This window comes from Brachycentrus maculatus, unplaced genomic scaffold (genome assembly GCF_059751285.1).
Source record: "Brachycentrus maculatus isolate JH-2025_06_01 unplaced genomic scaffold, ASM5975128v1 h1tg000176l, whole genome shotgun sequence".
Lineage (NCBI taxonomy): Eukaryota > Metazoa > Arthropoda > Insecta > Trichoptera > Brachycentridae > Brachycentrus > Brachycentrus maculatus.
Genome location: NW_028280928.1, coordinates 616,414 through 627,772, shown reverse-complemented (window position 1 = coordinate 627,772; position 11,359 = coordinate 616,414). Strand labels below are relative to the sequence as shown.

General features: G+C 31.3%; 1 protein-coding gene across 1 annotated transcript; it reads right to left on the bottom strand.

Moving 5' to 3' along the window:
• Positions 1–3,572: 3,572 nt before the first annotated feature.
• On the bottom strand, positions 3,573–11,238 carry LOC148308073 (xylulose kinase-like). The gene is made up of 10 exons (XM_088262338.1): positions 11,047–11,238; positions 10,741–10,823; positions 9,917–10,064; positions 8,766–8,945; positions 8,305–8,538; positions 7,336–7,492; positions 6,285–6,545; positions 5,533–5,709; positions 5,349–5,446; positions 3,573–4,848 (listed from the first exon to the last, which is right to left on the bottom strand). Exons 1-10 carry the CDS (start codon positions 11,098–11,100, stop codon positions 4,615–4,617), a joined length of 1,626 nt encoding a protein of 541 aa, XP_088118464.1. The 5' UTR covers positions 11,101–11,238; the 3' UTR covers positions 3,573–4,614.
• Positions 11,239–11,359: the final 121 nt, after the last annotated feature.

Genomic DNA, 11,359 nt, shown 5'->3' with positions numbered 1-11,359 from the left:
TTTGAAGAAAAATAAATTTAAAATATATATTTTTCTTATGAATTTATTATTTCCTTAAAATAAATATTTTGGTTAACAGTAGAGATGTGGGTAATGAGTAGAATTTTTTTTTCGTTACCTTATTGGGAGGGTGACTGTAACCTTTTCTTAGTTTCTATTTCTTTCCAGCTTAAGCTTTTGACATTGAATTGTCAAATAGGAGCTAGAAACATGCAACCAAATTTGTGCACTGATTGGCGTATATGATTGAATCCAAAAACCATATTAGGTAACAACTTCCTTTTTTTGGTTTTTGTGTCCTACTAAAAATCGACATATACACATTCTGTTAACACATTGCATTTACTGTGAACACATGACAGATAATATATCTACAAAACAGATATTTGGAGGAATCATTATTTATTAATCGTACAAACGATCCTTGAACTTATAGCACTCAACTATTTTTTGTAGAACTGTCATTATTAACACATTGACTGCCAGTGTCAGCCACTTGTGGCCGACACAAGGCATTTCAATTATGTCTCATCAGCCACCAGAGGCTGATACTTTGTACCTTTTATGACAATGTAAGGTACAGTGTCAGCCTCCGGTGTCCAATGAGATGCAATCAGTGGCTGACACTGGCAGTCAATGTGATCATATTGACAGTTCTACAAAAAATAGTTGAGTGCTATAAGATCAGAGATCGTTTGTACGATTAGTTAATAATGATTTCTCCAAATATCTATTTTGTAGATATATTATCTGTCGAACATGTGAATATGAGTACCTCGAATTAATTTTGTCTTGAGTCGGCACCTTTTATTCACTTAAGTAATACATAACAAAAAAGGAAAAGAGGAGTATGAAATAAATAAATGGTTAGTAAATAAAGTTTATTGATGCGTATTCTGTAAAATCTGTATAAATAAAATTTATATAAATAACATTAAAATAAAAAATGTAAAATAAGTTATACACAAACAGTTAAAACATTGATTGCAAATCAAGCTATTTGATCTTCAAAGTTACTTTAAGCTATTTCACGTGATGGTAATGGCATAGTTGAAACTTGGAAAATGAACTGAGGCATTTTTTCATAGGGTTGTATGTTGGTACCTCTAATTGTTTGTAACATCGAGGAGTCATAGCTGGACGTTTTATTGTATATATATATATATATATATATTTATTATGAGCAAAATGTGGAATATTACTGCTGTCAGCCAGCCAATGCAGCTGATAGTTGCCCTAATTCTTTTTTTCTTAACTTACCAACTGTAAAATTGAGCCTTATTCTAATAATATGAGTGGAAGACATTTCTCAATGATTCTGTTGTTAAATGGTTATATTCTTCTTATAATTAAACATGAGCATTTAGAAGAATTAAAAAATTTCAAGAATTTAAAACTTATTCATTAAATGTAATGTTTGTATAGTAACAAATTAAAAATCAATAGAATGTGGAAGTTTTGTAAAGTCCTTTCTTAATAATATTGAAAATCGCAACAAATATACATAATTGTTGCTGTCAATGATTAGTATTTAGTAAAAACTGAAAAATGAAATACATTTTTTTATTATTATTAAAACTTTCATTAAATGTACCGTGATCAATTCTGCAAGAATGGATCTAATGGACTAACTTTTAATAATCCAGGCAAAAAATACTATAGTCTTTGCAGTAAAATTTTGCAAAATTACCATTTTTTTGTTGTTTTAAATGTATGTGTTCTTATGTCACATACAAATATTTCAATTCAATATTACATATTTTCAGGTAAGTCAATCGACTTGTGTTTAAAAATAATAAGTGGCAGAGTGGAGTTCAACCTAGAATCTGTAACCCTGTAAATTATTTCTCATTTCCCGACTCATTGAGCTATGCAAAATTTCGTATATATTATTTCTTCATATTTTTACATAAAATCAACATAATTTTTCATTTAAAATAGACATGGTTACGGTTATAAAGCAACAAAAAAATTAGCCTCCTGTATAGTTACATTTCTCACATATTAAATTTGGAGTGTTGGACCCCAAATGAGAATAAAATCAATAATTAACTTGCAATATTTCATTACAAATAATTCTCTTTAAAAACACAATATTATTCAATATAATTATGAACAAAACCAATAAAATTCTGAAAAGGAATCAACAGTGTATAGTTATTAAATAAATAAATAAATGTTTATGTATAAATATACATCAGAATAGATTCGCAGGTAAATAAAATGGAATGTTCACCACTGGTAAATTTTTAAAAGTTCTTAAATATTAAATACAAAAATTGACAAACATGATGTGTGTTTGGCGTATGGTAATTACATTACAAAGCTATAAAAAATAGTGAAAATAGCTCTTGTCTAATGGATATGATATTTTGTGAGCGTAAGTGAGCTTGTGCACTACACGGAATTTGACCGTCCGGCAGTCCGGTTTTGAAAAATAAAAGCAACTACGACAGTTATGGGTGATCGAATTTACGCGCAATGTGTTCACGCGCCGATCCAAAGAAACGGAAAATTCCGTATAGAATAGTGCACAAACGCCCTAAGTCAGTAAATATTAATTATTTATCAGTAATCTATAGATTTTTGAAAAAAGTAGTATTTATCAAGATGAACTTAAATTCAAGATGGATAGATATTATTACAAAGTGACTGCTGAATCAATAAATGAAATCAATTACTTCGAGAAATAAAAATACTTTGTGTTTTGATCCACTCACATTTTTATTAACCAACTAGTTTCGGCAACAACCTGTTGCCCTCTTCAGGGTTTAATTTGTGACTGAGTGATAAATTAAACCCTGAAGAGGGCAACAGGTTGTTGCCGAAACTAGTTGGTTAGTAAAAATGTGAGTGGATCAAAACACAAAGTATTTTTATTTCTCGAAATAATATATCAAATATGATCCACAAAGTTAATGCTTTCAATATTCAAAACGAAATCAATTAAATTCATGCGATGAATGGTTAAGTTGTAAATCAACATTGACTGAACAAATCAGTTTATATAACAATAACTGAGGTCTTTACGCTATATCTATACATATAAATAAATTACGTGGTTCATATTATTTTATTATAGTAGTATAAAATGCACAAATATTATGTATAAATCCATTAGGATACTAATTATTTATAAATTCAGTGTAGAATATAAAACTATAAAAATCTATGTGTAAATATTTAAGTAACGTGTTACAAATCTAAAATTATATTGCGTAGTGTAAATGCATTATGATTTAATTTAATTTGGCAAAAAGCCTAAAGCAAAATTTTGCTTTTTTTACCACAGTATCGAAATAAAATCACAGCAAAGCAAAATTAAACAAGAAATATGGACAAAGATACCATTTTGTATTTTAAAAGTATTGTTAACATTGTGGTATAATATGTACAACACTCTTCTTATATCATTCATTGTTTACTTTATGTCAAACCACTGAAAACTTAAATATTATTTTAAAACTTAAAGTTTAAGTGGTATTTTATAAAGTGAATGACTGATAAAGAGAGTGTAATAACATTACATACCTATATATTTGATAAAAAAAATATATATATTTAAGTATTGCTTTTTCTTTTTCTTGCTGAGAAATTAACATTCGATATAATCTCTTTAATAAAATATATACGTTGCAGATTTAATCAACATTTTACTATCAGGAATGTGAAAATAAGTACTTATTGGAATGTTATTTTATTATATAGTATAGTACATATAGTAATAGTCTGCGTTTATTATCAATGCCGACAATAGTGCATTATCACTTTTTTTATTAGTAAATAAATTAATCTAAAAAAAATCACGTGACAATTAGTATTATTCTTATTAAAATTATTATGAAATAGAGGAGATTATAAAGGATTACTATTCTGCTCCTATAAATTGGCGCCAGAACACTAAAATCACAATGACATTGTACCCCGTGTCCTTATGAGTTTCATTTCAAGATCTAAGGATCTGTATCACACTGTATAGTATCAATGGAAGCGAATAACTTTTTTATGCTAATTTTGACAGTGATTTGATGTTACGTGCATATTCTTAATGATGCAATATCTTACCAAATTTAGAGAATGAAATAAGTGAATGTAATCAATAATTTTTGGATTTGTATAAATGCCAAGAGAATAAAAAAATCTGTATATGCTATTTGGTCCCTATCTGGACCCAAGTGGTTTATAGAGTACCACATCGGGTCAATGTAATATTAACTTGATCATTGATTGAATGAACGCCGGGTGATCAATAAAGCACTCTAGATTCTCGAATATAGGAATAAAATATGTTTGATGACAAATTATTGTTATATGGGAAAGAAAATGGAAAAGAAGTAGAAGGTATTGTACGAGAGAAAAAGGAGAATAGCAGCAATGTCTAGGGCACTTTGGGTTGTAAACCCATACTCGTACTAGCTTGTGTAAATTGTATACTATGTAGTATGTAAGTACTCAAATTAACATACTCTACGATTTATTTTATATGTAGAGTATGTTAAATTAGATATCTCCCGAGTGAGAATACCCTATTTACAATTTATATATTTGAAAGATATTTTAGTATAAAGCTTGTTAGTAAAAATAGTTATGGTTAGAGTTACATCTAGTATGCGGTTATTGCTTTAAATTGTCTTTGACAACGCTCTGAATGTGTTCTGTGTATCTCTTCAACAGCGGGTTGTAGATTTCAGCTGCGTCAAGGTATGGAGAACAGATCAAGGTGGGAGGCGGAGCCATTTCTGTAGCGGATGTGAAACTGGGTTTTTCTTCATCGGTTTTGGACATTGTACACAGGAGACCGTGTCTAGCGCGATATGCTGCTCCCAGTACAGCAGAGTTGGCACAGTCCTGATTAAATTAAATACAGACGTATTAAGTCTTAACTAAGCCAGCTTGGATACTGAACATGGAACTTAGCCATAGACAATATGCTAAAGATTATATAAAATATCATGCATTCTTTAAAAAAAAGCAATACATTTATTCACGTCCTGTCTCATTCGCTCTCTGTTGATTTTCATATTACTTATCATTCTTCCCTTGAGAAAAAATGAAGTAATATGAAAATCAATTGAGATAAATTTTTCACTCTTATCAGTGAAACCTTTATCTTATCATATGTTTATACGGAAGACACAAGGGTAGATATAAACGAATATGTAGAAGGATAATTTTCAAACAATACTGAAATGATCAGTACTAGCGATTATCCAGTGGAACTTATTTTTTCTTATGTACATACATGTGTATATATTTTTATTTAAAAAATTACTGCCATACTTTTATATATTTTTAGGAATCCTAGACCTAACTAAAAATTAAAGGTTTTCTCAGAAACCAATACTAACCTGAACGTAAACTGGAGCATTGAATACATCAGCTAGAACTTGGAGAAGAGCTTTATTCTGAGAGGCTCCTCCTGTTGCTAGGATCTTAGTGTCACTGTCTGGAATCACATAAAATTATATTAAAGTTTATAGGCCAATTGATCAAGCATTAATCTTTAGATGAAAAATATTATTTTCTTATTACCAATTTGGAATCCCATTTCCTCGGCGTGTGCCCGTCTGGCAAGAAATTGTCCCTCTAAGAGAGCCCTGACTTCAGTTTCGGGGGTCATCTTTGTAAGGGAAGCTCCATTGCGACCCCATAGCCATCTTCCAGAACCGGCTCCCATCGGGACTATCTCGGGGGTGTCGAAGAATAGACCTGAATTAAACCATTTGAAGCATTCTTATAATCAGTGAAATAAGATATTAGTTTTTTTTTAAATTTCCAAATATGTTTTCTACTTGCTGAGGTACAAAGGGCACTACATCATATAAAAGCAGTTTTTATCAATAAAATGTTAGTTTTTTTTAAATTTCCAAATGTTTTCTACTTGCTGAGGTGCAAAGGGCACTACATCATATAAAAGCAGTTTTAATCAATAAAATGTTAGTTTTTTTTAAATTTCCAAATGTTTTCTACTTGCTGAGGTGCAAAGGGCACTACATCATATAAAAGCAGTTTTAATCAATAAAATGTTTTTTTTTTTTTGAATTTCCAAATATGTTTTCTAATTTCTGAGGTGCAAAGGGCACTACATCATATAAAAGCAGTGTATAATCTTGATCATTAAATACATGAAGGCGAGGTGATCAGTCTTAAGTTTCAGGGAAATATTAAATAAATATCACAGTGTAAAACGCTTACATTTACTACCCTCTTGAAAATCGAACCCGGAACCTCTAGCACCGTAGCCAAACGCGCTGACTGCTACATTACGGAGGGGAACGACATACCTATATTGCCAAAGTTCCCTCTCGGAGTGCTCTCCAGCATGGAGTTGAAGGTGTCCCAGGAGCAGTCAGCGAGGCGGTCGCGAGCGGCCTCGCGCACCAGGGACCCGTTGCTGAAGCAGAGCAGCGCGAAGTGGGAGGAGGCATCCGTGGGGCTGCACATCACGTGGCCCGACTGCACGGTGCGAGGGTGCTCCAGCCACAGCAGCAGGGTGTCGCTGGTGCCCAGGCTTACCACCACCCAGCCGTGAGAGAGCCTCATGCCTGAGTAAAAGAATAATCATATTATGTACTTATTTAACCAGTTCCCAGTTTGGCCCGAGTGTGACTCGGGCAAGGAGTTCACATTGAAGTGATGAGTCCGAGTGCTGTTCGGTTAAATCATATTCCGACTTCTCTGTATTGATTTGCCCAAGGATTTTTTTTAAAGTACCGTAGAACGGGGCTACTTGAACTTTGATGTGTTACTTGAGCCCAGTACAAAAACAAAATTAAATCTGTATTTGGTCTACAATAATGAATGTATCGACATGATTCATTGTTTCCCTGACAGGTGACACTTATTGTCACGATACTTCGATCCATACCACAATTTAATATTTTTTTTGTACTGGGCTCAAGTAACACATCAAAGCTCTACGGTATTTGTTTTTATTGACTAATAAAAACAAAGAAAACATAAACATAGAAAAGACTGCCCGAACTGTGAAATGGTTAAGTATGGAACTAAGCTTTGAAAATTGATTTAATAAAAAAAATTGGTTGAGAATATCATTGAAAGACAAATTTATTCACATAAATTCTGAGATAATGAATCAAGGTCAGAAAAATTATTGGCCATTATCTGAAATGTTTTTGAACTCGCACTAATATTAAATAACTTTATCTTAAAACTTGTTACGTCATTCAATGTTATTCATCTTTATTCAAAACATTTGTTTTGCCCTCTAGGTGTAGATAACATACAAAAATTCTGGTTATGACATTTTGTGAACTGAGTAAATTTGATACAAAAGGTAATATTATATTTTAAACGCCGATAATGATTTTATACCTGCTACAGATGAAGGATTATCTCCAGTGAAGGATATAACTTTGCATGCCTCGTTAAAGCCAAACCTCTCCACAAAATATGAAGATATAGGGCCAATACATTCTTGGGAAGGTACCGGCTCTCCTAGTTTGTCCGCTAAGCTATTGTCTCCACAGGCCTGGAATTATTAAGAGACAAAAGATAAGTAATAGGTTATCAATTAAAGCGACATATGGGTCATAAAGTTAATAATGCCTGATTATAATTACTCAATAATTATATCATAGATAAGATATGAAATTATACTGCATAATACCTTGGATTATGAAATAAACATATAAAATCTAAAATATAAATAAATATAAAACGACATGAATTGAATTCAGCATAAAATTTTCTACTATTTGTAAAAGAAAACAATGTAGTATCTGGACTGCAAGAGCCTTAATAATTTAATATATATATATATATATATATATATATATATATATATATATATATATATATATATATATATATATATATATATATATATATATATATATATATATATATATATATATATATATATATATATATATATATATATATATATATATATATATATATATATATATATATATATATATATATATATATATATATATATATATATTATATTTATCTTTAGTATATCCATATTTCATAAATTTGAAATATCAATATTTTTGTTTCATCCATTTTCTCAGAACTACATAATTTGTAGATGCTGCACTTCTCATTATGACGGCTCTACAGCTATCATTTTTTAAATAAGAGACACGAATTTCTATATAGTTGTAGTATATACAGGAAAAAAACTATATAGTTGTTGTTTTACTATGTAAAAAGCAGTTCCACCAAGAAATGTCTCTAACAATATTTCAAAGTAGTAACACATTTATCTAGGAAAAGTGTGTAACTTGGAACAGTTTGGGAATTCATTAGTAAATTATTTGAGTTACTAATTACCTTAAGACAAGTTTCATCCCATTTCTTGGTGTGTATGTCTAGTAAGTTCATTCCAGAAGCATCGGAGATGTCCAAAGGAGCAATCTTACCCAAAAACAGTGAGCAGCCGAATGAACTGACAAGCGAAATACGTTCTGTAGTCTCATATAATCTGCGTTTGTTGTCATATATCTTTCCTATTTGGCTGCCGGTGAATCTTTCATAAGCACGGGATCCAGTTCTCTTGGCCAGTTCCTAAATAAATTTATTATTATTAAATATAAAAATAATATTAACATTGAAGGATGTAAATTGGTTCTGACTCCTTATTGTTTGTATATAGTGGTCGTCCAGACAAAGAGAAGGGTACGTCTCACAAAAAGTTTCTGAAAACTTGGTAAGTAGATAAATACAAACTGAACTAACATATTGTGCATATGCAAGTATCAAGGAGTAATTAAAAATTAAAAAATGTAAGTTACCTCTGATCCTCCCACTGCATTTTCCAATTTATCACACCACTGTTTCGTACTGGTGTCCATCCAAATAGGGCTTTCTAAGAGCGAGAATGCCATTCCAAGCTGCTCGTACATAAATCTGGAGTTATCAAGGTTCGACAGAAGATTTTGTGAGCTTTTTGCCCACCACACTGATCCATGTTGCTATTAAATAAAATAAAAACAGTTATTAATCTGTGGCATTATAGTCAGTAAAAATATATGCTCAATAAACCAGAATATGGTCACACACAGTGGCGTGCACAGAGTTTTTAATTAGGGTAGACAGAAGGGTTGGGTGAGGCGTAGTAGGCACAAAACAAACATGACCGTGTTTTAATATGGAACGCGAGTAATCCAGGGTATGCTATGCTTTTCTGCCTATACAGAATGTACGCCTCCGGTAATACTATATAATTATGGCCAAACTGGGTACAAATAACACTTTTTTATGGATGCATTTTAATCTGTTTGAAAAATGTATTTGTAGTGAGTTTGTTCATTTTAAATATGAAATATAGGCTAAAGATGGTTGTTTGTTTTAAATTACAGTAGGACTTGGTTATTACGAGCACGGTTATAGAGAGATCTCGGATATAATGAGGATATGTCCGTTGGCATTTTGGTTTATGATTTTCCATACATTTATTCACGGTTATAACAAGCTACTTCTCGGCTATACCGAGCAAAAATTTGGGGTGGAAATTATTTGTGAAATAGAATGTGGAACAAAAATGTTAAAGTGTGTAAAAAGTTTTCATCATTCACGGTGTCAACATTACGGAAATTAAAAATATATTTTTATTTATGTACATTTGAAAAGAACATCACAGACACTCAAAAAAATCAGGAACTGTGATCGTACGAATGTTGATGAAGCTTTGCTGCAATGGTTTCGTACCCAAAGAAATGCACAATTTTCCAAATTTTATAGGAAAAGTGGATTTACAGAAAAATATGACATGTGTGTAACGGGTGAATAGTGTATTTTTTTAAATTGTGATTTATTGTGTTATATATGTGACTGATACAGATACTTCATGTCTTCATGTGATGGGTATGTTAATAATAATACCTATTAACGGATATGACGAGTAACGGTTATAACAAGCAATTTCAGCCGGTCATATAATCACCTGAGCAGCACCAGAGAGGGCGGCAACTTGGTAGAAATCAGCTCCATCTAATGTCAGGCGATCTAATGCCATATCCAGTGCCTTCACCCACATTAATGGGGGGGAAAACACTTCTCCTTTTTCCCTTTTTAATACACCCCCATTGGTTCTATGAAAATTAAAATTAAAAATGATCATCATTTCTTAGGACACGTTGAGAAAAATTATTTTGGTAGTTAAATTTTTTATGAGATTAATAAAAATTCTTATGAAAATTTTGGGAGTATAACTAGTAAAAGATAATCTATTTTATTACAAAATTATCCATTTGCAACACTTGCATAGAATTTTATCACTCTAATAGTCTTTAATGGACTCTAGCAATATTTTTACATTTTTATTCCGCCTCCGTGGTGTAATGGTCAGCATGTTTGGCTACCGTGCTGGAGGTCCCGGGTTCGATTCTCAGGGAAGTGAAAATTAATATTAGTGATTTTACACTGTAATATTTATTTAATATTACCCTGGACTGGTTCCTGAAGCACAAGAGTGATCACCTTGCCTTCATGTAAGGAATGATCAAGATAACACTGCGTCAATTCGATGCAGTGCCCTATGCACTATTGGGTGCGGATAAGGGTTAAAATAAGTAAGGGTTTTATTTTTTTATGGATAAAAAAAGTCATAGGAAGGCACATCAAAATTAAATAAATTTTAATGCCTACAGAAAAATATTATCAGCTTTAAGTAAAAGAACAATGTGATCAGCTAATGAAATGATAATTTTACTTTCAAGTCAATTGGTGAAGAAATGACACAGGGAAATAAGAAGTTAATTAACAAACCTGTATTCCGCAAGGTCTGAGTCATAATGGACTTCTACTTCTTGAAGAATTTCTAACTTATTGTTCACGATTATTGCTTTTAACTAAAAATAAGCAAAATACAACCATAAATAAACAAAAATAATTACTATAATAGTGAAACGATTTTCTAAGTTCGACTCCACACTTTCACAATTTAATTTTTAATTGCGTTGAAAATTAAACTAAATATTTTTTTGTAACAGAATGATGATTATCCTAATAAAAAAACACAATAAAAATTATAACATAAAGCGAAATTAAAGACGTATTATTTTTATATTTTACCTTTTGTGTACTCCAATCTAATCCCAAAAATGTTTTTTCGTCTAAAGACTGCATTTTACAAAATTAATATGAAAGTTTGTTAATTTTTAACTATTGATCAAACCACCTACGACATGAAAACATGTAAGTATATGACAGCACTCACTGACAACTGACACCTGCATGACACTAATGTCACTGTCACTGACAGTTGACAGAAGTAAAGTCGACCAATGACAGCCTTAATACTTACATTGTCGGCTAGCAATTGGTTGATATTTATCAATGGCGTTTATTCATCATAGACAAAAAAATAGGATAAAAGTAGGCGCAT

Excerpts from the sequence above, each read along its gene's own strand:
- LOC148308073 (XM_088262338.1), bottom strand. The coding sequence starts at position 11,100 with ATGCAGTCTTTAGACGAAAAAACATTTTTGGGATTAGATTGGAGTACA. Across the intron at positions 8,539-8,765 it reads ATGCAGTGGGAGGATCAGAG|GAACTGGCCAAGAGAACTGG; the intron begins GTAACTTACATT and ends AAATTTATTTAG. Across the intron at positions 6,546-7,335 it reads TAATCCTTCATCTGTAGCAG|GCATGAGGCTCTCTCACGGC; the intron begins GTATAAAATCAT and ends TCTTTTACTCAG.